Here is a 25,451-nt window from a genome sequence, read left to right as displayed (position 1 = left end):
TTCGAGTCTGAGTCGGTACTTCGGTATCCAGCCTGTACCTGTAGGATGGTTCAGCCAGCGTTTATGCATAGGATGTGTCATATGTATGCACCTTGATAAAAGCACATACTTAGTCCACTTCTGCACAGTAGCTTAATATGATCCCTTCAAAACCATGACCTTCAAAATCCCAAAGCAGCCATAGCATATTCCATAAATTCGGGCGGCTCGCGCAACATGAAGCATTACCGAATACACTAGCTGAGGCATATGGCGGCTATCGGATTTCCAGACTGGCTGGGTGTATCCCGACTCTAGCACTTTCTGATCTCATCGTGCGCGCTTCGTACCGTTCATCATAGGGCCACAATAGATAAGTACGCCTCAACGAACCATCAAAGAAACCCCAAGACCGTCGAAAGGATGCCTGCGTCTACTCGGTTATCTCTTTCATCTATATTGAAGTGCAGATATGGTAGGAAGAGCTGAACTGCCTGATCCTGGCTTGTGTGACTTGTGTCCGAGCATACAAGAGAAGAGATAGTTTCTTCTTTTCTCTATGGCTCGGCAGGTTATTAAGTGGCCAAGTAAAGTCCTCTATAGGTTGGACAAGACGATGACATGATGGTCAATGTATTTGGTGCTCATGGTGTCAAATATTCAACAATTAGATGCCTGAGTCAATAGCTGAAGATATAGTAGCGATAGCCTCAGTTCTGCGTGCAGATAGATAGAAAACCTTCTTCCATTAGAATTGATGACTGGAGAACATATGTTTACCTTCAGGAACCACATTCATGGATCGTATGAGGCTGAATCGTTGCATTTTTCTCCCCATAGATCCAGCGACTACCAGCAATGTGATGCCACTGGCCCATGTCTTCCGTCTCCCTCGACTCACCACATACCAACAACATACTTGGCAAGATCGTCATGCATCAACGAAGATGCGCATCTGACTATCTACCATTGTTCAACTGGACAAGATTGCATCTATATGAATCATATCTAGGCAATGACCATCACTTCATACCGCATATCATATCCTATTGGCCTTGATAAAAAATCTCTGATGTCATGGAGTTGTGTTATTGTATCGACGACCACAAGTCCACGATCATGGATGAGGTCGAAAGAAAGGGGGAAAACTCCTTTCCTATTTTGATTTCTACAGATGACACTGGATCCAAGCCATGCAGATATTCGAGCCCCTTGTGCCGAAACATACTTTTAAACTCTTCGCCTGTTGTTTTGATTTCTCGCAAGAAAATGATCTCCAGTCGTCCCTTGTCAACAGTTATATGCGTCGGTCCCAGCTGATCGGTATCAGATACCATTGAAGTATACCTCCAGGCGATCTCCAGAGGCCTTTCCATACTACAATAACCGACATGGACACTGACTTCTCACTAGGACTAGGACCGTCAAAATGATCCCTACACTCCTGCGCGTGGGAATCCTCGGCGCAGACAGCGAAGCAGTCCGAACGATTTACCTCCCAATCCTGCAATCCCTCAACCAATACTTCGCAGTCACAGTCCTGCACAGCGCGCTCAGCAACGCAACAGCAACCGACACCCCACGCATCACCCCCTCCATCGACGATGTCATCAACGACCCTTCCGTCACCCTCATCCTCAACTTCATGCCCAACGAGTACCACGAAGCGTACACCATCGCCGCCCTCGAAGCCGGCAAACACGTCATGGTCGAAACCCCGCTAAGCCTCAGCATCAGAAGCACACGGCGCATCCTGGAGGCCGAGAAGCGCGCCCCGGACAACGCCAAGGTCTTCGTCGCCTGCGCGCGCCGCCACGTCCCCTGCCTGGGTCTCCTCAAGACCGAGCTCGCCGCCCTCGACCGCATCTACTACGCGCGCTGCCGCAACATCGCCGGCCCGCACCCCGCGCACCCCGCCACAGCGCCACTCAACCGAGCAGCCGAGACGGAGACCGCCGACGCCGGCCCCGGCGCACAGCAGCTCCGCCAGAGCCTGCTCGAGGAAGTCTTCAGCGGGCAGGAGCTGAGCGCGGAGCGGGTCGCGCTGTGCCAGTTCCTTGCGTCGCTGGGATGCCATGATCTCGGGCTGATGCGCCACGCGCTGGGCGCCCCGGACACCATCTCCTCCATCTCGGTGAACGATCCGTTCTACTCGGCGATTTTCCACTACACGGGCCGCGCGGCGGGCGGCGGGCACCCGTTTACGTTGGTGTATGAGACGGGGACGGACTCTGTGCCGCGGTGTGATGCGCACCTGGCCATCTACGGCCGGACCAAGACGGTTAGTGTGTACTACGACCTGCCGTATGCGCGCGACTGGACGATGAGGGTTGTGGTGGAGGAGAGGGATGAGCGCGGGGAGCTGAAGGTGACGGAGAGCGCGAGCAGCTGGGAAGATGGGTATCGGGAGGAGTTGAAGACGCTGTATGCCTTTGTGGTGGAGGGGAAGCCGGTGAAGACGACGGCGGCGGATGGGCTGGAGGATCTCAAGTTGTTCCGCATGATGTTTGAGCAATATGATCGGCAATGTGGGACCATTCGGACCCCTCTTGGTTAAGTGTGTTGTGATTTAATCTTGGACATTTGGTCAAGGCTCTGTGATACGTTTGCGATAGACATTGCCTGAGCGGGATATATGATTTCTGTATCTTCTTCTCAGGTGCTATGTACGTTCCTGGTGGTTAGGCGCTGTGTCAACAATTGATTATAATGATATCATCCGTTGGATTATGGTCTGTCCCCCTGGTGTACTAATACAGGAGGTTGAATATGTCTTAGAAGAGGGGGGGGGGGGGAATGGGAATCGTCTCAAGATCGATCAAACCACAACACTCGCCATGCATAGACCATTGATGGAGAACGTCTCTCGTAAACCTCGCGCATCTACCGCTTTCCCTTCTTCTTCTTCTTTGCACCGGCACCGCCACCTGACTTCTGCTGCTGAACTGGCGTAGCGGTGGCAGCCTCTGCCTTCTCATTAACCACACCACCCTGCGTCCTCTCGGCGGCACGCTGCTTGCCCTTCCGCCCCTTGGGTCGATACGTAGAGCGGTCACGGAGAGGTAACCACCGCTCCGGATCCGGGGTCTTGCTGGGGTCATATTCCTTGGGGAGACGAGACTTTCGCACGCGCTTCGCGGCACGAGCTTGGTCTCCACCCGAGGGTCGCTTTCTTGCTCCAGCGATGGCGGCTGCAGCGGCTGCAGCTGTCGCCGAAGAAGGAGAAACGCCCGCTTGCTCCAGGGCGGCGATGTCCACGTCTGCGATCAAGTCCTCAACAGCAGGGAGGGTATTGAGCTGCGACTCAATCTTGGCGTAGTCCAGGGTGGCCTGTGAGGCGACGTAGCCGGCCACTGCGAATCGGTCGTTGGTGTTCTTCTGGTAGAGGTCCTTGAAGATGTCGCCTGAGAGGGTGAGATCTGCGGGGTCCGACGAATGAAGCAACGATGCTCCAGCGTCTCGGAGGAGTGGCTGAGATGCCTCGGCGCGATTCCGCCAGTGCTTTGCGGCTTTGGCCAGTTCTGAGCGAATCTGAACTTTGCGACCCTCAAGCTTGTACAGGGAGATAAGCACGGTGAGCAGTCCGGGGTTGAATCGAACGTCCTGCTCTTGCTCGGAGATGGATTCGTCAAGATTCTGAAGAAGTTTCTCAAGCGTGCTGATGGCGGAAGTGGTGTTGCCGGCGCTCACGTAGAGTTGGACAGCGGTCAGGACCAGACCAACGTCCTTAGGTCGTCTCTCCAGCACGGGGAGGGTTGACTTCAAAGCCTTGAGCCCGGTTTGTCCCTGTGCATGGGCGGCGGCGCTGTAAACCGAGATAAGGTTCGTGCGTGCTTCAGTGGAGGGATAGGGGGCTTTCGAGAGGACTTTGGATGCAGATCGGATGATGCCATCGTACTTCTGAACAAGAAGATCGGCTGCGTGAGAATTGCCCATCATGACATTATTCTGGTAGTCGAAGAGCTTGTCGCTATCGGTGGAGTCGGGTGTTTCATGAAGAGCTTTGTAGAGAACATAGGGGTTGGCGGCTGTGTCACGAACGAGAGTTATGTTGTGTTGGGCGATTTTTCGTGTCGAAAACTCGGAGATACTGTAATAGAAAGTAAGTTCTCTGGTAGGATCTAAGTTGACGGAGGGGGTTCACAAACTCCTTTACTGAAATTTCCTTGAGGACCGACTCGGCCTCCTCCGACTTGCCTTGGCGAATCAGCACATACAGCTGCTGGACGGAGATCGGGAGCAGCTCAGCAGCTCTATCTTCTGGAGTGAGATCTTCCGAGGTTCGGCAAAGCTCTGGTTATTGTTAGTGGTTGTGTTCATCTTGAATTGTCGCGCGACTGGTACACACCCTTTGCCCGCTTCAGGAGCATTTCAGCCTGGGCGAAATCCCCCTTAGCGATACTGAGACAGGCAGCATTGTAAACGGTTTCGAACGCTTCCAGGTCATCGCGTGTCGGCCTCGTGTGCCGTACGTATTCGGGATAACCCTTCCACTGCAATTGCGCATCCGCGGCCCACGAGTTGATCCGCAGGTCGTTCTCCTCATGACCCAGCGACGCCTTGTCCTTGGCCAAGTCCTCATACAATTGAGCTGTGCGGGTAAATTTCTCGGCGCGGTAGCTCTGTTTGTCCAGTCGGAAGCATTAGCGACGTCCAACTCTGCATTGCATGGATTTTGGGTGATTATGGAAAGTAAAAAAGGAAACCACATACAGCTTGGGCCTCAAGATGGTTGGCACCTCTTCCACTCGTAAGACCAGAGACGACACTGATCGCCTCGTCCGAACGGTTTAGTTTGTAAAGCGCATATGCATATTCCAGAGCAGCCTTCTTCTTCAGAGCTTCTCCGTTCTCCTCGAAGACACGAAGACAATCCTCGTAGCGATCGAGCTTTAACAGAGCCACCACCTTGACATGTTGGGCGTGGAGATCCGACTTGGATCTCGACAGTTCTGCATTCGCCGAGCGGAGTAATTCATCATGATCGTCAATGGAGGCCCGTTGCAGCAACGAGGTCAATGACTGCGTGGCCATGGCGGCGGGGGAAATGTTTCAGGAACTGCGGTCGGGGGACGCAGGCACGACGAAAGGTGCCGCGGAGCTCAGATATACTGGGTAGAAGCTGCAGGACACAATACAGATCTAACACCGGACGTCGTTTTCGAAAGTTGACTGCGAGATCGGAATCCGGGGTTTCGCCTTGAATCCTCCACATGCCACAGTGTGCGGAAGTCTAGATATTCCCTAATTGGGAACTTGCGCTCTTGGTACTTCCTGAGTTCCGTAACAATCTTGCGATGACTAACCATTCCTCTTCCAAGAGTCCTCACAACACACGGGTATCTATCTATGCTCCAAGCCTCCAAGTATTTGGATTCTACACTCATCTGAGCAGGATTTTAGTGATCTTGCTCTACTTTAGGTGTAGTTGAACATGGGTTGGGTGAATTAGAGACTTCTGAATTGTGACTTGTGACTAACTACCCAATGGTATCCTTGACTCCGGGGAGATCACATCAATAGTTTGCTCTCGGGGTGATGGGTTGACGGAAAACCCTCGTTGTTGTCAGCTCCCACTCCAAAGCAAATAAGCCTAAGCGCGTGATCTACGGAGTACGGAGACATCGAAGAGCAATCTTTTTTTGGGATTCCGAAGTCCCAGATTGGAGCATTCTTTGTGCATCGATCAAACCGTAGTGATACCCATTGCCGACTATCGGTCATTTGCCCCGGTCTCATTCAAACGCCAATTGAGCCTTTTTTTTTTTTTTTTTTTTTTTCTGGTCAAATCCAGTGCTTGGGAGCACTTCTTCAAGCACTTCTTCGTCCCCATGCTTGAAACGGACACCATGGTTTCTATTTCGCTGCTCAGCAAGTCTGCAGAGGCCGACTATTGCAGCAGACATAGAGCCGTTGTTCCTGAGTGCTGTAAGATACTGGGTTCAATTTCGGTCCATTGCTTTTATGATGGCGTGATAGATGCTGCTGCGGATGTCCAATCGATAGCTTGACATGGTAGCATCGTGTGTTAAACTGTTGGGGTGCTGGAATGGACTACTGGCTATGGAGAAGGAAGAGCTGACTCGTGTCCGCTCTGGTCACGTGAATATGACTGTCCTACTCCGTAGTACTTCCTAAATCCTTTACACTTTTGATCATGAAATAATAACAACTTGTCTGCCGTACAGCAAGAAAGGATATGACAGCTCATGAAGCCAGAATTCCCTCCCTTGCTCCGATAGTGATGGAGTATCTACTGCGTACATTCTACTCCAATCTCCGCAGCGAAACACAGATGAAAAGTGCCAACTGCCAACAGCCAAGTGATCTTCGGGCATCGTCGTCATTTGCCCCCACTCGCCTTTGTTGCGTAAACCGAACGAGCTTCATCCGATATTCCCAAGGGATCCGCTGGATGGCGCGTCATGATGTCTGTTTTTAGAGGCGATGATCGCATGGACTTCTTTTCTTTTTGATTCCAGTGTCCAAGGGATCAAATATGAAGTGGTTCGATTCGTGAGATACTTATATATATATAGATTCAAGCCAAGAAAGCTAAGTCTGAAACATGATCAGTCCGTCGACTGGATAAGATTTAAGATTCACGACTTTAAGAGCTGAATGTCAAATGGGAGCAGAATCTGATAAGGTCAGTCGGTTTCTTACCAGCACCCGAAAGCATCAAAAACAGACAGACGCAGATGACGCCTCCATGATGAGGAGATGCAAGATGCACGTGTGCTGTGTGCATATGCAGACAGAGATTTTTATCCTATTATTTCCTATTCTTAGATATCTACTGAGTCCTGGCCCTGCTATCTATCTAGTTCTCTAGTTCTCTAGTTCTGATGCTCCGGTTGACTGACTGACTCGACTTCAGGGATCAAAGAAAAAGTCCCTGCTCCACCGGGTCAACTCTGGTCCACTTTTAACTGCTAAAGATGAACGCCAATTCGCTTTGCTTCTAGACAAGACCAAGGGAACAAGTTAGTTAGTAGGTACAGGACCCCAATATCCCCAATATCCCTCTACTCCATACTACTACTAGGTACAACCGTACAACATCCATGACAGTGGTCCAGGCACCTGTACTTACGACCTGCGCTTTCCCCCGAAAAAACCTAGGTTGAGCCGGATGATTTTCCTTTCCTCCTTCTCTCTCTGCTCCTCTGCCGTACACCAACTTGCTTTTCACTTAACTTACCTCTAATAATTACTTCTCGACTGCTGATTCTCTCGCTTCCCGTTCATCTGTATTGCTTCCTCTTGTGGTTCGCCGGCCGCATCGCCACCCGTGCCTTATTCCCCCGGTTCCTTGACTTTCTCATTCTTCCTATTTACTACGATCTTCGGATCTTCACATACGAGTCTTGACCATTCAAAAGCTTGCTCTCAGTCGTCGATATATCGATTGAGATACTAATGCTGGCTTTGACACACTGATCGGTCTGTTGGGAAAGCAACGGGGAAATTTTACAAGATGAAGAACATGTTTTCAAAAATAGAGGAGAAACACACACCGGTGATGGCTCCATCATGGCTGTGGAAGAAGAAGCTGCTGCGCTTCTCAATCGCCTTGCTGCTCGTGGGCGCTTTTTCCTTCTATCTATGGCCCCAAGTCGGACCTCTGCCCGTGGAAACCACCGATGTCATCCACAACATCACCATCACTTCGGATGTCAAATGCGAACCCGACTTTGATCTCCTGCGCCGTCTGGATATTCATAAACTGGCTCAGTATGAGCGACGCGAGATGATTGCCGCGTCAGCCGCGGAGACGAACCTGCCAACGAGGCAGCGCCTCGATATTCCTTTGATGCAGCAACAGCAGCAACACATCTCAAACAGCCATGGTCAAACTCTAGATTCGCAGTCGCAGGATGATTGCTACATCACTCCTCCCATCACTGTGCCCGTCCCCCCTCGACCGGCGAATGTGGACGCATCACATATCGACTTCGGCGTCGCCACTACACTAGGACGGTTGAACGACTCGCTGGATGCCTTCGCTCACTGGGCGGGTTATACTAGAACGCGCATCTTCGCTCTGATCGAACCAGCCAAAGGAGTTGAGGAAGTTCGGGCCAAGGCGGACAGCCTAGGGATCAATCTGTTGGTGACTGAGTCTGGGGAAGAATATCAGACACGGTATTTTTCGCTGGTGGCGCACCTGGCCAAGAACATGCGGTCGCAGACGCGGTGGGCCTGCGTAATCGATGACGATACCTTTTTCCCCTCCATAACGGCGCTGGTCGATGCGCTGGCTCGGTATGATGATCGGAAGCCCCAATACATTGGAGGCGTTTCGGAAAGTCTTCCGCAGATCGGTCTCTTCGGCCTGATGGGATTCGGTGGCGCGGGTGTCTTCTTGTCCCGACCGCTGGTGACGGAGATGAGCGACCCTGAAGTTATCAAAGCGTGCCAGGAAATGCCACACACCGGCGATCGGAGGATCTCCATGTGCATCTACCAGTACACCGAAACGCGGTTGACAGTTGATTACCGCTTGCATCAGCTGGACATGCGCGGCGACGTGTCGGGCTTCTTCGAGGCCGGGCGCGAACCCCCGCTCTCCGTCCACCACTGGAAGTCGTGGTTCCAGGCCGACATGGCCCAACTGACCACTATCACGAACCTCTGCGGCGACAGTTGCTTCCTCCGGCAGTGGCAGTTCGCCGACGGCTGGCTCCTTACCAACGGCTTCTCTATTGTCAAGTACAGCACTGAGCACGACCTGAACGACCGGACCATGGAGGTTTCTTGGGGCGGCGACCACGGCGCTGTCGACGAGTCGTACCTGCACACACTGGGACCCCTCCGCCCCAAGGACACGGGCAAGATCAGTTACCTACTGGAAGACTCGCTGTTCAACGGCGAGCAGGTGCGCCAGTGGTTCGTTCATCGTGACTCCGAGAAGGGAGACCGCATTCTCGAATTGATTTGGAAGAACGCCTGAATGTTTTTCTTCTTATTACTTCCTTCCGCCCCCCCCATTTAATGATTCCATGGGTTTCCGGAGCAGCAAGCCTTCTATTACACTTATTGACTTACGCCATACGGGGCGATTGTCCCCGTACATAATCAATTTTTTTCTTGTCTTTCTTTTCAACAAAAGAAGAGCATGCAGTTTACGGAGTATGATTTTACCAGGGGTGACAAAGCTCGCACACATGCTGTTTATAGACTGTCAGTCAGGGGAATGCATGAGTATAGAGATTGCTTGGTTGGTCTTGACGATTTGAGTCTGGTGCAATATTCCCAGCTTTAATGCTCAGTCTTGCTTCTTTTGTGTGTTTCTGCGGGCATGTGTATGATATCAAATTCCAATTCGAACGCTACGACAGATCAAAGAGACGTTCCGCCCCCCCTCATCCTTATTCGTTCCTTGTTTATGAGTCTCAAGGATAGTCTAGCATGCATCCAACGAGCCAAAGTAATTGATAGACAACTGCGTATTTGCATTGTATTTGTTCTTAAGGGTCATGACCACCAACCTAAACCTAACTGGGAAACAGAAAAGAGAAAAAGCAATCATGACTCAATACCTCTCTGTACATCTATATCATACCGATCACCAAGCCAAACAAGCCCTAAGAAAGTTATGTATGTACATAAGCTCATGATGACAAAAAAAAAAAGATAAAATAGGTATCCACATGAATAAAGAAAAAAAAATAATAATAAAATAAACCAATCATGGCCATGAGAATTGCAAAATGGTATTGAACTGAGACACAACCGGGAAAAACGCCAGAGATATTATCTACATCATGGACAGAAAGAAGAGAGAGAAGAAAAGGAAAGGAAAGAAAAAAACAAAACAGACTGTCCTCTATGATAAACGGGAAGGGAATTTAAAAGAAAAAAAAAGGTGGTTATCTTTAACGTTCAATGTTCGTAATCGATGACCGTTGCGCGCCGCAGGAGATGGGCATGGGTATGGGAATGGGTATCGTGAAAGGTCATATCGGGCATTTGCTGCTGCGCGACAGAGCGCTCTGCCGCCTCGTCTGGTTTCTGCTGCTCGTCGGCCGGGGCGAGGAGGTCCCATCTGGCATGTTGGTTGCGGAAGGGAGGCGGGGGCGCGGCGGCAGCGGCAGCGGCAGCGGCGCCGGGGTTTGCTGCGCTCGCGGCCATAAGGGGGAGGAAGTTGCTTGTGTTGACGGAGCAGTCGAGGCCGAGGATGGATTTGGAGCGCTCCAGGAGGGTGGGGAAGAGGTAGGAGGGGGCGCCGCGGATGCGGGAGAGGGTGCTGAGGATGGCCCAGAGGAGCTCGCGCGGGTCGGCGAGGTGTTGCGCGGCCTTGGAGCCGAGGGAGCGGGTGACGTCTGCGACGGCCATGCCCACGTCGAAGAGTTTTTGTTCCTGAAGGGCAAGGCGTGTTAGCGAGATTGAGTCTGGTGATGGAGGGATGAGGGAGACTTACCATTCCGATGCCGTGGGCGTCGACAGAACCCTGGGAGGCTGCGCTGATGGCATTCATCACGGATTTGCCGACAAGGATCGGGAGGTGGAATGGAAGCACAGCATCGTCGCGAGATCCTGGCTGCGTGGCGTGCGTCATGGAGAGTTTCCACATCATCACCTGCAGCCACTGCTGGGTGACCAGGATGTCGACCCGTTGGATCTCGACGACTCCGTCTAGCGACATGGGCTTGCAAAGGCTGGACTGGATGGCCGAAGTTGGGGGCATCTCAAAAAACGCGTCGCCACCACCGGTCGAGACCCAGTCGTAGAGGTTGGGGGTCAACTTCTCAAAGACATTGATGAGGTTGACGAAGCCATAGGCGAGAATAGGGTCTTCAGAGGAGAGGACCTGTGGTTTGTGGATGGAATTGCGAAGCAAGACCGGTTTTGCTTGTTGCAGTGCGTAGCCCCTGAATCATCACAAGAATGTTAGCACAGATTCCTCAAAATCATTCTTCAGTGCGTGATTTGGGATCGATCGGTCTTTAAAGACACTCACCTTTCAGAGACAAAAAGTAGCCAAAAAACCTTGCGTTTCTCTTCTGCTTCCTCAGGACTGAATTCTGCGTAGGTCGCCTCCCGATGCAGACCAAGTGTGAAAATCATCGACGTGGCTTGGCTCAGGTAAAACCAGGCTTGCTCCTGCTTGTCTTGATTGCTATAGGCAGTAAACACGAAGAAGGATGTCAGAAGACTGTCGATATTGACATCGTCCGTGGGATCAGACTCCTTTCTCGCCCGTACCGCCTCGGCCAGCAGCTCTTCCCCTGACATTGTGCACTGTCCGTCCGTGCCAAAGGCAGATGGGTCGGACACTGCCATGGCTCCATCCAGCTTCAACTGGATATGGGTCGCAGCACACAAGGCTGCTAGCAAGGCATATCGCTGGGGAGTCAGTCTTTCTGGCTGGTGGCAATCCGCCTGCAGTTCATCTTTGCGCACCACTGGCATGATGGGAAACAGATACTTGAAGTAGACGTTCACATGCGCAAGAAGCACCGGCGAAGAGAGACGTCTTGCAAACGGATAGAAATGACCAGTTCCCGAATCCGAGAGAGAATTGGTCGACTCAGGAGAAGAGACCAGCTCTGGAGGAGGCAGCCGTGCAAACGGTTCCATGAAGTCCTGTGGCTGGAACTGGGCATCGATCACCGAGAACGGCGGAGAGGTGGGAGAGGCACCCATCTGGTAGACTCCATTGTCCTGAAGCATCTCCTTATCCAGAGGATGTTGCCTTGGGTCGTAGTGTAGCGCATCTCGAGGCCTGGAGATGAGTGGATGAATGGGAGCCAGAGGATAGAGAGTGCGAAATTTGGGGCCCTTGCGGCGCAGCACATCGCTGTAGGAGCAGGACAGGAGGAGACGCGAGCATTTATCGCATGGAAGCTCTCTCGAGCACTTGATCTTTCGACGCCTGCAGTTATCGCAGGCCTGCTTGAACGATTTGCGTTCTGGCTTGGTTGGGGTATCACTAGGCGAATTCATTGTAACGAGGAGCGCAACGCAGGATCGGACAGATGAAAGAGTGAAAAGAAGACGAAGAATGAAGAAGGACAGATAAAAGAAGGTCAAGAGTTGATGATGTTATTATTGTCACTTCTCACTGTCTTGAGATCATTGTACGCCCAATCTGTGTGAGGCAATGTGTGAGTTTTGTTTGTGTGTGTGCGTGTGGACAAACGATGGGAAATGTTGATCAAAGATTCACCATGACCAGCACGATATGAAGAGGGAGCAAGACTAGGGGATTGAAGTACTGAACTCGTCAGACCAAGCCGGGGCAAGCAAAAGTATAAAAAAGAGCAGAAAACCTGGGGAAATTGAAGCGGGGAGCTGCGAGGATAGAGAAAAAATGAAGCAGTAAATAGATTGCTGGTGATGACTATTATGATTATTATTATTATTTTTATTTTTATTTTTTTCTTCTTGACTAGATGAATTGACTACATCCTGTTGTGCCTGGAGACTGACCCTAGTTGCAGAGTCCTCGACAGGTACCTGAAGGGATACCAAGCCGAAGGAGGGTTGGAGAATACGGACCGACAGGGCTGTAATCAGCGTATTGATTGTATTGTCAGGTGGTATTGAATTATTATGGTGATTACGGGGTGTGTCAGACCCTGAATGCCCAATGTGGTAAGGTGTGTAAGCTATCTTACACCGCCGGTACGGGAATCTTACTGATAGTCCTGACCCCGCGTTGTCCAGCCCAGCACTAACAAACTCACCAAACTACTCCGTAAACAATATTAAATATTCACTAGAACGTTCACGGAACAGGATTATTGCTTCGAAGGCTTCGGAGGAGAGTCAGAAAAGAGTAAGAGGTAAGCTTAGACTTTGTGTATCATTCGCGAATCGGAAAGCCTTTTGAAAGTCAACTTCACCACTTCACCTCCTCTCCTCACACAAGTCGAGACGCCATCTAAGCCGGATGGATCATGAAGCGAGAATAACGCTTTTTTCCTGGCTCGGAAAGAGAACGCAAAAGGCTGAAAACTACTAACACGATTCAAAGACCCTTCCCCAATCTCCAAGCTCCACAGGTCTCACTTTGAAATTGACATCATTTCGATTTCCCCCGGATGCCACCGGCATATGCAGGAGTTAAAAAGGCGAGTGCCGTGAGTCCAGGGTCGAACCCAGGCACCTATGGTAAATGAAAGCCGCATATCATTCTGGCTGCCGGACTGCCAGACATGGTGTCGTGCATGCGTGGTTTTCAAAAGCAAACCTTGTCTAAGTGGTAGGCAACAGGCATTAGATTATTAGATCCATGTCGGTAGCAGTAGTATGATGGCGAAGCTGGGTTAGCTGTCCCCTGAACTAATCGTTGTCCATTAATAGTTGATTAGCTGCGTCAATGGCCCAGGCAGGAATCAGGATGACTCCGTGGCTAGTGGCCAGTGGCCATAGAGTCATTGGCTTCCAGTTAATATCAGAGGGCGACAGGGAATAGTTGTAGTAGCACATACGCTAGCCCCGCTGCTAACCATTGCACCTAAAAACAGTAGCGTAGCTCCAAGCGAGGTGGCCATTTGCAAATTGCATGAGAGGTTGTGCCACTGTGCCGAGATGAAACGCGTCTTGGAGGAGAGCTCGGGAAGCCGAGCAGATGAGAGGATGACAATCGACAACTAGCGATACAGATGCTTTCCCCTCTCATACCTTGAGTGTCTTAACCTAGTAGTAGCACTAAGCCAGTAGTCCTCAGTAGTAGTCATGGCCTACAGAGCTATGGATCCTCCGTGGTTCAACTGTGCCGGGATACGGGCTGATCCTCAGGATCCTGAGGCGATCAGTCAATCAGTCGGCTGCTTCAGAAGTGAGGACAGGTTCATTCGGGGTCTCAACACTCGGCCAAGTTTCATGATATGAATCGCCTTGCATGGCAGATGAGAGAAGTGTGAGATTGTCATCATCATTATTATTATGATTGTCATCAGCAGTAAAAGTGATAGCGTGAGGAGGAACAGGAACAGGAACAGGAACAGAAACAGGGACAGGAACAGGTGTAGAAGCAAAGTCAACAGTGGCAGCATTAACTTTGATCATTACGTCGTACGATCGGAGAAGGGCTTATATTCTCACCGAAGCATGCAAAGAGGGTTGTTCTCCGTGAGTCGATGATGCCAGCTCAACACCTAGATTAGATCGTGGTGGTTGGCAATCTAATAACCATCTAGGAGTCGTAGTCCTCGTTAGGCCTTGTAGCCTGTAGGTAGCTAGAATCCATACTCCATAGTACTACTCCGTAGTACTCAAGCAAATGCAGGATTTGTCAAATGAAGATACGAAGCCTAAGCCAGAATGGGTGTTTCGTCGGGGGATAGTCGGACACATGACCCAATCACGGGTTTCGGATCAGATGATCAGCAGTGGATATTCAGGAGACAAGAGCTCCCACAGTCCCACTACTCAGAGTACTAGGAGAACCTCTCGCAGTTCCAGAGTAGTAGCCTCAAGCAGGAGTAGTAACTACGGAGTACCTAGTAGTAACTACCTAGTAACTACCTAGTAACTAGTGACTACCCTACCACCTTAGGCCTTCACAGAAGCAGTTAATGCTTAACACACCAAATTGCCTCAAGCTTTGCCCTCTCCAACCGAAGGTGTAGAACCCGGCCGGAAAGCGATTAGTGAGCATTCGGTTCCATACTCCGTCGTTGGTCCTCGAACTCACTTGCAGTGGGATTGCTTGAACCAGTACCGAGTAGTTACCTCCTCTCCTAGTACTACTCCGTAGGCTCCTGGTTCAGGGTGGCTCATCGGCTCATTCATCCCCAATGAAACGTGACTTAAGAGTCTTAGATTATTAGATATCACTGGGTACTCCACCCGTGGCAAAGGCTGCCGATTTGATCATCCTGATTCTTGGATCTCTCAGGGTTTGAGTTTGGACTGTCGACGAATTCATGCGACAAAGTGGGCTCCAAGCGGCCCAGCCGTTATGGAATTTGTCGTGCGGTGCCATTGTTCGGTCCGACATGTAATAATCGCGGTACGGTGCCCGACTTCCCGTCAGCTTCCTGTAATTCTGTGTCGTATCAATCCTGTATCTTACTGAACAATGCGATACAACCACCACCACACGGACCACCCACCTGACTCGGGAAGAATGGATTCTCCGGGCTCCAGTTCCCCCCCCCTTTCAAGTTCCAACATAACCATCGGTCCGCCATACTTGATATTACCCCATCTGTCAGCTTCCACGACGCTGCCAGCTCGCTTCCAAAGGTCCAAGTGTGTAACTAAACCTCCGGTTTCGCTTTCCTTCATCCCACTTACTTACCTCTTTCTACTCTGCTAAGCACTAATGACGACTCCTCTTTTTACGGAACCCCCCACCCCCCGCACAGAGGCCGAGAGGACTGAGCAAGGCTAAGCAACCAGCCAACCGCATCACCAAGAGAGGCTTGACCCAATAATGGGTCGAGGCCTCGAGGGGAATGCTCCATCCCCAGATGGAGTAGTGCGACTGTGAGTGGATGTTCCGTCTTTTGACTGGGGCTCCAGATTTTATCAGAGATCCCCATCAGCTCCCCATAGTTAATGGGGTCTTTGCGAGTCAAGACTCGGTCATTTGACGGAGTAAGCAAGCAGATGTCCTCCGTATCGTTGCATCTCTCCTCTTCTCGATGTTTCTGCAGAGCGCACTGAAATGCAGCATACCGCACAGGAGCAATGTAGGTGGGGATCGTTACACAAACTGCAAGTGATCCTCGAGCGGCCATGTTCCGCTTCTCGCAGTCGTATAAATATCAGTAACTCGCACCAGCAAAGCCGTCTGTTTCTTTGGTCTGTAGTAATAGCATCCATCATGGCCAGTCTCGTAGGCCTTCTTGCCAGTGCTTGGCTCCTCCCGTCGACCTACGGAGCGGCGGTTCACTCGTTTGCTCCTAGTACGACGGCAACCGCAGCTTACTCGCAGCATACTTTGCCTTCGTCCATTGACAATGGGGCTCAGTTGATTGCCAATATCGATGACCCCTTGGCAGTGAATGCGCAGTCCGTTTGTCCAGGCTATAAGGCCTCGGATGTGCAACAGACATCACGGGGTTTCACCGCCAGCCTGCAGCTTGCGGGCGAGCCGTGCAATGCCTATGGGATTGACGTTGACTCGCTGAGTCTCTCGGTGGAAGTTCTGGCGAAGGATCGCTTGAATATCCAGATTGTCCCTACCCATGTGGATAGCTCTAATGCCTCTTGGTACATTCTTCCAGAGGACCGGGTACCCAAAGCGCAAGCATCTGCCGACGCCTCCGTCTCTCAAAGTGACTTCGAGATCGAGTGGTCCAATGACCCCTCGTTCAATATCAAGATCATCCGGAAGGCAACTGGGGATGCCCTGTTTGACACAGCCGATTCGGTCTTGGTCTTTCAGAATCAGTTCATCGAGTTTGTGTCTGCTTTGCCTGAGGGTTATAATCTTTATGGATTGGGGGAGCGGATGGCCCAGCTGCGGCTTCTGAGAAACGCTACCCTGACCACCTACGCGGCAGATGTCGGAGACCCGATTGATGAGTATGTGTTAGAATCTATGAATCCTTGATCTCGTTGGCTCACAATGGACCAATAGCAACATCTATGGACAGCATCCTTTCTACCTCGACACGAGATACTATACCAAAGATGCCAACGGCTCATATTCTCTTGTGAACACCGATGATGCCGATGCGTCTGGAGATTATGAGTCCTTCTCCCACGGCGTGTTCCTGAGAAATGCACATGGACAGGAGGTTATTCTGCAGTCTCGCAACATTACATGGCGGACAATCGGTGGAAGCATCGATTTGACCTTCTACTCAGGTCCCACTCAGGCAGATGTCACCAAGAGCTACCAGCTCACCACGATTGGCTTGCCTGCGATGCAACAGTACAGCGCCCTTGGTTTCCATCAATGCCGCTGGGGTTACCGCAGCTGGTCTGAACTCGAGGAAGTCGTAAACACCTTTGAACAGTTTGAGATTCCCCTCGAATATATCTGGTGAGCTCAATTCTTCGTAAGAAAATATGGGCTCTTGGTGTCTAACGCATTTTCCCAGGACCGACATTGACTACATGCGTGGTTACCGCGATTTCGATAATGACCAAGTCCATTTCCCCTACGATGAAGGCGAGGAGTTCCTCGACAGACTTCACAAATCAGGGCGTCACTGGGTCCCCATCGTCGACTCCGCCATCTACATCCCTAACCCTGACAATGCGTCTGACGCGTAAGTCATTGTGTCTTATTTGGCCAGCTTTTCAAACAGATGCTTACAGACGTGACTTCAGGTACGACACCTATGCTAGAGGAGCCAAGGATGATGTTTTCATCAAGAACCCTGATGGCAGCCTTTATATCGGAGCTGTATGGCCCGGATTCACAGTCTTCCCTGATTGGCACAACCCCAAAGCAGCGGAATGGTGGAGCAACGAGCTTGTCACTTGGTTCGAGAAAGTGCAGTATGATGGCATTTGGATTGACATGAGCGAAGTCTCCTCTTTCTGCGTTGGTAGCTGCGGGACAGGAAATCTGCACCTGAACCCCGCCCACCCACCATTTCAACTTCCTGGCGAGCCGGGTAACATTGAGTATACCTATCCCGAGGCCTTCAATGTGACCAACTCCACTGAAGCTGCTTCTGCCTCTGCTGCCTCCGCCAGCCAGTCCTCTGCAGCTGCTGCGACCCAAACCGACGTCAGCTCGACCACGACCTCGTACTTGCGGACGACACCCACTCCTGGTGTCCGTGATATCAACTATCCCCCTTACGTGATCAACCATGTTCAATCTGGCCATGATCTCGCTGTCCATGCCATCTCTCCCAACGCCACCCACGTGGATGGTGTTCAGGAGTACGATGTGCACAGTCTGTGGGGTCATCAGATCCTCAACGCCACTTATCAGGGATTGCTCGAGGTCTTCACTGAGAAGCGACCTTTCATCATCGGCCGATCCACCTTTGCCGGCTCAGGGAAATGGGCCGGTCACTGGGGCGGTGATAACAACTCTAGATGGGGCTCTATGTTCCACTCCATTTCGCAGGCTCTGTCGTTCTCTCTCTTTGGCATTCCCATGTTTGGTGTTGATACTTGTGGCTTCAATGGCAACACCGACGAGGAACTCTGCAACCGATGGATGCAGCTATCGGCCTTCTTCCCATTCTACCGAAACCACAACACTCTCGCGGCTCTTTCGCAGGAGCCCTACCGGTGGGCCTCCGTCACTGAAGCAGCCAAGACTGCCATGAGCATTCGATATGCCCTCCTGCCATACTTCTACACTCTGTTCCACCAGGCGCACACCACCGGTTCCACCGTCATGCGCGCCCTCGCATGGGAGTTCCCGAACGATCCCTCCCTTGCCGCCGTCGACACCCAGTTCATGGTCGGACCATCCATTCTGGTCACGCCCGTCCTCGAGCCTCTTGCCAAAACAGTCAAGGGCGTCTTCCCCGGCGTCGGCAAGGGTCAGGTCTGGTATGACTGGTACACCCAGGCCGCTGTCGACGCCAAGCCCGGCGTCAACACCACCATCCCGGCCCCGCTGGGCCACATCCCCGTCTATGTCCGCGGCGGCAGCATCCTGCCCATGCAGGAGCCCGCTCTTACCACCCGCGACGCCCGCAAGACCCCCTGGTCGCTGCTTGCCGCTCTGGACGGTAACCAGACCGCCTCCGGCCAGCTGTACCTCGACGACGGGAGCAGCGTCAACCCGTCTTCGACCCTCAACGTGGAGTTCGCGGCTACCCACTCGAGCATCAAGGTCTCGGCCAAGGGTGATTGGCGCGAGAAGAATAGTCTGGATAGCGTGACTGTTCTCGGTGTCGCCAAGGAGCCTGCCCGCGTCACCTTCAACCGCCGCAGGGTCCCCCCCGAGTCGGTGGAGTATAATGCGACCTCCCAGGTTTTGACCGTGAGCGGACTGCAGAAGCTGACGCCCCGCGGGGCTTGGGCTGAGGATTGGATTCTGAAGTGGTAAATTGAAATTATTTGTGGTGGTTGGTATCTATTCAGGTCGTGTGGCTTGTAGCCAACCCCGTTGCATTATATATATAAGCGAGTTTGTCAACAAAGTTTTGTTCTCCAATTTGCCTTTTTGACGAGATAATGAACAAATATAATGCGAAAATGGCAATGTATATAACCGGAAACAAAAAATCACAAATGGAATGCCCGAAACCAACCTCATAGATCACATCATTACTAAATATCCTCATGACCTCCAAACTGCATTAATCGTTGCATTAACCACACCACATTCTCTCGGAACCACACTCTCCCTATTCAACCCCTCCTCCCATCTCACCTCTCCATCCCTATTCACACGGACAAATTTAAACTCAAAATCTACACCAGACTGCAGCATCACAGTCCGATACCACAGCGGCGTTACGCCCGAATACGCATTCGCATTCAGCTTTAGCCCTTGGTTCCGGACATCCCACTCGCCCAGCTCGGGAATCGAGCCGACGAGAAGGATATCCTCGCCGAATACCGTGGATGCGAGGACATTGAATCGGACAGCGACGGTGCGCGGGGGGGTCAGGCACGTGGGACGGGGCCATGTGACGTTCGTAACGGGGACGTATGGTCCTTTTGCGGAGGATGGGGTGCAAGTTCGGGGCAGCGGGGGAGGGATTGTAGAGGAAGGGGAGCGAGGTGGTGAGGTGGTAGTAGGATTTAACACTAGAGCTCGCTCTCTGGCTCTATGGGCTGTGAGAAGGGCGGCATAGGACCATGTGAGATCGAGTGCGGAGAGAGGCGAGCCGTCGGAGCGAGAGAATTGCTCTGCGAGGGCGCCGGTAGATGGGGTGTATTTTTGCTACGGAGTAGATAGGTTTTTAGTGAGCGCTTGCATTGGTTGGAAAGGGGGTTGGGTTGAGGCTTACTATGATGCGTAGGAACCCGTCTGCATAGACCTTGACAGCGGCAGTTACGGCTGCGAATGTGTCTGTGCCTCTGGAGTACGTTCCTGTCGCCGTGGATGGGTACAGGTCGCGGAAAAACACAAGACTCATGTCGCTGATGGAGAGGTTCCCCATCAGCTCCCACTGGTAGAGTGCATCATAGAGCTGTTCTGCCGCAGCCAACGTGCATAGATACCACGGATGTCCGCCTTGGTAGACATCCTCCGGATACCGACCTATGGCCACAGCCTGGCCCGGCGAGATGTCCGAGTTGATTGGATATAGCGAGCGAAAGGAGTCAACGACCACCTTATGGTTTGCCAGTGCGCGACTAGAGCATGGCTGGAAGGTGTGCTCGTCGCAGCCTGCATTGGGGTCAAATGTGTGGATGGTGCCTAGCAGGGAATTGGCGTCTTTCCCTGAGCGATCACTGCCAAAATTGGCCAAGATAGATGACCCAGTCCAGAAGGTTTGAAGGAAGCAAAGGATCTGAGGCGCCTGGGTTTGACAGTGTGGGCACGAATCTCCCAGTTTCTGGGCGAGAGACGCACCCTGAACAAGCGCCTGATACTGCACCGCAGTAGTGAAGAAAGAAGAGCCACGAACCTCCTCCCAAAGGTCTACTCACGTTGTTAGTAAAGCAGGTTCGACATTTCCAAGTATAGGGCGAGGGCTTCACCGAAGGTTGTTGCGTTCCAAAACTCCGTAACATAAGAGAGATCGTTTTGAATGATTGGCCATACGGTCGAGTATGCTGTTGAAGACTTCCCGTGATCCTATGCCAAGCTATTAAACACCGAGCATTGCCTTTTTAGAAGGCGATACTACCATGGACGGCAGATGAACGTACAATCAGCAAATTGGCATAGGCAATCAACGCTGTTGCTCTCAACGCGGGTCCATCTCTTTGAGGACGACCCCAAGGACCATGGAATGCAGATCCGTCGGCCCTCAATTTGGGTTCCCCCAGACCCCCACTTGAAAGACTCCCAGAGGGATTTGAAATGGTTTGTAAATGCGCCTGCGACGTTATGTATCGCTCGATGATTCTCCGAAGCCCGGGATCGTCGTCAGAGGCGAGAGACTCAACCAAGTATTTGATGGTAAGGGCAGCATCTCGAGTCCAGGTGTAGTAATCTATCAACGACTCAACTCCGAATTCTCCGACAGCCACAACCATCATAGGGGAAGTAGACTAAACATCTAAATTGACGATCGACGAGACAAAGCCACTTACAATCGGGATTACTATGACTAGGGCTGGCGATGACAATGCCTGAGCCGGCGCCGGTCGCCTTGGCACCATCCGGACCAATGTTGTTCAACACGCCATCAAAAGCGTACGGAATCTCCATATTCAGCCATGACTCGATAGGATCCGTTGTTTCAGGTATTATTGCACCTCCAGCAATTACGATCTGAGCGGGGTTGTCGTTCAGATGGCCGCAGACAACGGTCAGGAGACCGGAACTGATCGTCAGGAACTGCTTCATTCTCATCGTGTCTTTCTCGGGGACGGAGTTTCATCGTCCAAATCATCAAACCAGGCTATAATTGAGTCATTAGCACAGTTTTCACATGTTTCACTGATTCTGTGCTCTTAATGGATGGCTATGTTGGTTGGAATTTGGAGGAGTAAGATGGGGGAGGGAAGAGAGAAGGGGAAATGAAAGGAAACAAACGAGGATCTCAGCTGGAAGAGCTGCGAGTCTGTGACTGACTGACTTGACGCGTGAAAGCATCAAGAGACCAACCAGCTCACGCGTCCATCACCAGCACCATCACTTGTTGCTTCTGACCTCTCACAATGCATCATTATTGCTACAAAAATAATCCTTCACATTTCTCTATGAAGTCCGAATTCTTCCCCGCATTGAACACATGGAATCCCCCCCTGATATGACTAGGTTCCGCCTATCGGTGCCTCATACGATCGGTCTCTTTTTCCATGCACGATGCCGAATCAACTTTCGACGAGAGATGTCGATCTTCCTCTAGCTGGCCGGCAAGGGAGCTGAAATTCTCCTCGAAGTGAATACCGACCGCAGATCCTCGTACCGGACGACCAGGGGCGGGAATTCGCAGGGGATTTCCTTCACTCCCTAATGGCACTCGAGTCCGTTTCTGAGGGCAATCATTCTGGAATTCTTGCTTCTCGAGGTTCCAAAATGGGTGTGGATACGTAGTGTGCTTTGATCCATACTGCCCGCCAACTCTTCAATTGCGACTTTCTTCACGAGCGAGCGAGGGGAAAGACATATAAAAGCCTGTCCAGGCGCCCGCTATTCCGCTCATTCAAACCCGTGATAAGGAACAACATCTCAGAGTCGCTTAATACACGCGCATAATGCCTCGGATTTGGTCCTCGTTAGGTCTTGCCTACCTCGCTGGAACGGCTCTCGCAGCCACTCCAGCGGAATGGCGGTCTCAGTCTGTCTACTTCCTCCTCACGGATCGATTTGCGCGCAGTGACGGTTCCACGACCGCTCCGTGTGATACCAAAGACCGGGTTAGTCTCTCGAAGTCTGTCCTCCAGATAGCATGGTCCATTAACACGTGAAACAGGGGTATTGTGGTGGCACCTGGCAGGGTATCATCGATCAGGTGAGAAGGGCTCTCCACGAATAGCTGTTTGTTATAGCGACTGACCCGTGTGCTTGTCAATGTAGCTTGACTATATCCAAGGAATGGGCTTCACGGCTATCTGGATCACACCTGTCACGGAACAATTGCAAGAGCATACGGCGTATGGCTCAGCCTACCATGGATATTGGCAGCAAGACATGTAAGGCTTCTCCTGCTCCTCAGCGCTGTGGTGTTTTCTGACCCAATGTGAATAGTTTCGCGGTCAATTCCAATCATGGAACTGAAAAGGACCTGAAAGCCCTATCGGACGCTCTTCACAAGCGCGGCATGTATCTTATGGTTGACGTTGTCGCCAATCACATGGTGAGTGGTTTGTTTAGCTTCGTGACCGACCCTTTACTAACGAGACGTAGGGTTACGCCGGTGCAGGCAACTCGGTAAACTATAGCGTCTTCAACCCTTTCAACTCGCAGGAGTATTTCCACTCGTACTGCCCGGTCACCGACTACAAGAACCAGAAGCAGGTGGAAGACTGCTGGCTTGGAGACAATACTGTGTCTTTGCCGGATCTTGACACCACAAAGGATGAAGTCAAGAAGATCTGGTACGACTGGGTGGGCTCTTTGGTGTCTAACTACTCCAGTATGACTTTGCTCGCTTGATAGCCCCTAAGGATGCTGGCTGACCCGACACAGTTGACGGCCTTCGCATCGATACTGTGAAGCACGTCCAGAAGGATTTCTGGCCAGGCTACAACCACGCAGCGGGCGTCTACTGCATCGGAGAAGTGTTTGATGGAGATCCGTCTTACACTTGCGCCTACCAGGAAGTTATGGACGGAGTCCTCAACTATCCCATGTGAGTCCCGAAAGCAAACGTCTAGTGATAACATAGCATTCCTGACCAAAGCAGCTACTATCCACTTCTGAAGGCTTTCCAGTCCACCAGTGGCAGCATGGACGATCTTTACAACATGATTGGCACCGTCAAAACCGCATGCGCCGATACAACCTTGCTGGGCACCTTCATCGAGAACCACGACAATCCCAGATTTGCATCGTGAGTTCTCCCCAGACCCCGCCTTCGTTTCCGACAGCAAACGCTAATGGTTTGATTCGCAGATACACCGACGATGTATCTCTTGCTAAGAACGTCGCGGCATTCACGATCTTCGCAGACGGTATTCCCATCATCTACGCCGGCCAGGAGCAGCACTACAAGGGTGGCGAAGATCCCGCAAACCGCGAGGCAGTCTGGCTCTCCGGCTACTCGACCACCAGCGACCTGTACAAGCTCATCGCCGCCTCCAATGCCATCCGCAACCATGCCGTCAGCAAGGACAAGGCCTATGTGACTTACAAGGTACGTTGATCATCTTCCTGTCAAATCCCATCGCCACAGGCTAACCCGTGCCATGCAGCAAAACGCCATCTACAAGGACACCTCCACCATCGCCCTGCGCAAGGGCACCGATGGATCCCAGGTCATCACCGTGCTCTCCAACCTCGGAGCCTCTGGCAAAAAGTACACGCTCTCTCTGGGCGGATCCGGTTACAAGTCCGGCGATAAGCTGACCGAGATCTACACCTGCACCAAGGTGACCGTGGACTCGAACGGAAACATCCCCGTGCCCATGGAGAGTGGCGAGCCCCGGGTGTTCTACCCGACCGCCGGTCTCGAGGGAAGCAAGATCTGTGCTTGAGCCAAACGAAGTTGGCCTCGAGGATGAATTGTTCTTTAATGAGGTCTCGGGCGGAGATGTTTTGTTTCGTTGTGGATATCATTTTGAGTTGACTACTGTATGAAGAGTTTTGTCAACTTCGCTTGTTGTACGTACATACTTGTGGAGCTTTTTGTTCTTATACATATATATATGTATGTGTGATAGAGTATATTCCAATAGACAATTATCATCTCAAGTCTTGTCCTTTCCCCTTTCCTTTGATTTCCGAATTTCCCAGAACTCCCTTTGATCGATCATCTTTAAACTCGCAAGTCCGAGGAAGTACTCAAATCCAAAAAAAACAAATCCCAGTGGTAGCTTAGCTAACTTCCACTTTCCGCTCCAGAACCTCACCCTGAAATTTCCCGTTTTTACTTGACATACTCTGTACATACAATCCCCTACTATTCCTACACGAGTCCCTACCTCGCACCTAGCCTTCATCCCATCTATTCCCCATGGGAGTAGATAGGGTGAAGATACACCATGCAGAGAATTTTATCATCCTCAATCACTAGCTCTAGTTCGCTTTGAGCCTTAGAGGCCTGAGCTCTTAGCTCTATCTAAGCCTCTACCGGGGGAGGAGGGGGGCTATAAAATGGCCGTGCTAAGCCTTAACGTTCTCCAGGATGCGAGACATTAATGTATGTATATAGTAGTGGCGTGGTCTCAGACTGAAGGATTAGGACTAGGAGGACTACCTAGTACCTAGGGGTGTGGTTCCGTAATGCATCTGACTACTATGATACTATCCTATCTCATCTCTCTGCAGAGTGCGTAGTGCGTACAGCCACAAAAAAACAAAAAAAAAAGACTGCCAAGGAAAGACTCGAGATAGGTATAGTGTTTATTGATTGTCACATGTGATTGTCTTAGTTGGGGGTTTAAGGTTTGGGTTCAGGGTTCAGTACAGGGAATAAACAGCAAGGAGGAGAAAGACCTCATGATGCGCAGTTTTGTCAAGGTATCTGCTTTGTGGCTTTCTGTGGTTATTTCCGGGAGTTGAGAGGCGACGGGTCCAGGCTTTCGGACACCCAGTATCTTCTCGATCATTAATATAGCATAGATTATCACGTCATCATAGCTAGCTCAAGTGAAAGACGAAATAGAAAGGAGAAAACATGATGGTGGAGATTGCCCACTTCGAAGGGGGGGAAAGGCTAGGAAGCTCTGCTTCACACCGGAGAAGAGAAGAGACCGACTACATCAAACGCCACAACTGTCATAAAGTTTTTACAACCATTATTAAGTCCTGTATCCAACCTTAGTACCTGCAAAACACCTGCGCAGGCTTATCACAG

The 25,451-nt window shown here is 51.4% G+C and overlaps 7 protein-coding genes across 7 annotated transcripts, besides 6 other annotated features; 4 read left to right on the top strand and 3 right to left on the bottom strand.

Annotated features, from left to right (window-relative positions):
* Positions 1-1,408: 1,408 nt before the first annotated feature.
* Positions 1,409-2,536, top strand: ACLA_049410 (Gfo/Idh/MocA family oxidoreductase; the record flags this gene model as incomplete). The annotated part of the gene is made up of 1 exon (XM_001271894.1): positions 1,409-2,536. One exon carries the CDS (start codon positions 1,409-1,411, stop codon positions 2,534-2,536), a length of 1,128 nt encoding a protein of 375 aa, XP_001271895.1.
* Positions 2,537-2,862: 326 nt separating this feature from the next.
* On the bottom strand, positions 2,863-5,013 carry ACLA_049400 (signal recognition particle subunit SRP72; the record flags this gene model as incomplete). Its single annotated transcript, XM_001271893.1, has 4 exons — positions 2,863-4,069; positions 4,128-4,272; positions 4,328-4,601; positions 4,693-5,013. 4 exons carry the CDS (start codon positions 5,011-5,013, stop codon positions 2,863-2,865), a joined length of 1,947 nt encoding a protein of 648 aa, XP_001271894.1.
* A 723-nt stretch (positions 5,014-5,736) lies between these two features.
* Positions 5,737-5,759: a microsatellite.
* Positions 5,760-6,802: 1,043 nt separating this feature from the next.
* Positions 6,803-6,826: a microsatellite.
* Positions 6,827-7,459: 633 nt separating this feature from the next.
* Positions 7,460-8,935, top strand: ACLA_049390 (glycosyltransferase family 31 protein; the record flags this gene model as incomplete). Its single annotated transcript, XM_001271892.1, has 1 exon — positions 7,460-8,935. The coding sequence occupies one exon, from the start codon at positions 7,460-7,462 to the stop codon at positions 8,933-8,935; it is 1,476 nt and encodes a 491-aa protein (XP_001271893.1).
* Positions 8,936-9,867: 932 nt separating this feature from the next.
* Positions 9,868-11,931, bottom strand: ACLA_049380 (putative C6 transcription factor (AmyR); the record flags this gene model as incomplete). Its single annotated transcript, XM_001271891.1, has 3 exons — positions 9,868-10,344; positions 10,406-10,856; positions 10,946-11,931. 3 exons carry the CDS (start codon positions 11,929-11,931, stop codon positions 9,868-9,870), a joined length of 1,914 nt encoding a protein of 637 aa, XP_001271892.1.
* Positions 10,052-10,094: a microsatellite.
* A 398-nt stretch (positions 11,932-12,329) lies between the features above and the next one.
* Positions 12,330-12,363: a microsatellite.
* A 1,552-nt stretch (positions 12,364-13,915) lies between these two features.
* Positions 13,916-13,959: a microsatellite.
* Positions 13,960-14,440: 481 nt separating this feature from the next.
* Positions 14,441-14,470: a microsatellite.
* A 1,296-nt stretch (positions 14,471-15,766) lies between these two features.
* ACLA_049370 (glycoside hydrolase family 31 protein) lies at positions 15,767-18,913 on the top strand (the record flags this gene model as incomplete). Its single annotated transcript, XM_001271890.1, has 4 exons — positions 15,767-16,470; positions 16,526-16,933; positions 16,992-17,162; positions 17,224-18,913. The coding sequence occupies 4 exons, from the start codon at positions 15,767-15,769 to the stop codon at positions 18,911-18,913; spliced, it is 2,973 nt and encodes a 990-aa protein (XP_001271891.1).
* Positions 18,914-19,147: 234 nt separating this feature from the next.
* On the bottom strand, positions 19,148-21,340 carry ACLA_049360 (putative glucoamylase/glucan 1,4-alpha-glucosidase; the record flags this gene model as incomplete). Its single annotated transcript, XM_001271889.1, has 5 exons — positions 19,148-19,756; positions 19,824-20,461; positions 20,521-20,617; positions 20,692-20,978; positions 21,079-21,340. 5 exons carry the CDS (start codon positions 21,338-21,340, stop codon positions 19,148-19,150), a joined length of 1,893 nt encoding a protein of 630 aa, XP_001271890.1.
* An 848-nt stretch (positions 21,341-22,188) lies between these two features.
* On the top strand, positions 22,189-24,129 carry ACLA_049350 (alpha-amylase; the record flags this gene model as incomplete). Its single annotated transcript, XM_001271888.1, has 9 exons — positions 22,189-22,350; positions 22,407-22,445; positions 22,511-22,626; positions 22,682-22,790; positions 22,841-23,069; positions 23,123-23,285; positions 23,340-23,486; positions 23,549-23,789; positions 23,848-24,129. The coding sequence occupies 9 exons, from the start codon at positions 22,189-22,191 to the stop codon at positions 24,127-24,129; spliced, it is 1,488 nt and encodes a 495-aa protein (XP_001271889.1).
* Positions 24,130-25,451: the final 1,322 nt, after the last annotated feature.

The sequence above is a fragment of the Aspergillus clavatus genome, genomic scaffold (assembly GCF_000002715.2).
Source record: "Aspergillus clavatus NRRL 1 1099423829800 genomic scaffold, whole genome shotgun sequence".
Classification (NCBI taxonomy): Eukaryota; Fungi; Ascomycota; class Eurotiomycetes; order Eurotiales; family Aspergillaceae; genus Aspergillus; species Aspergillus clavatus.
This window is presented reverse-complemented; position numbering and strand designations above follow the sequence as displayed.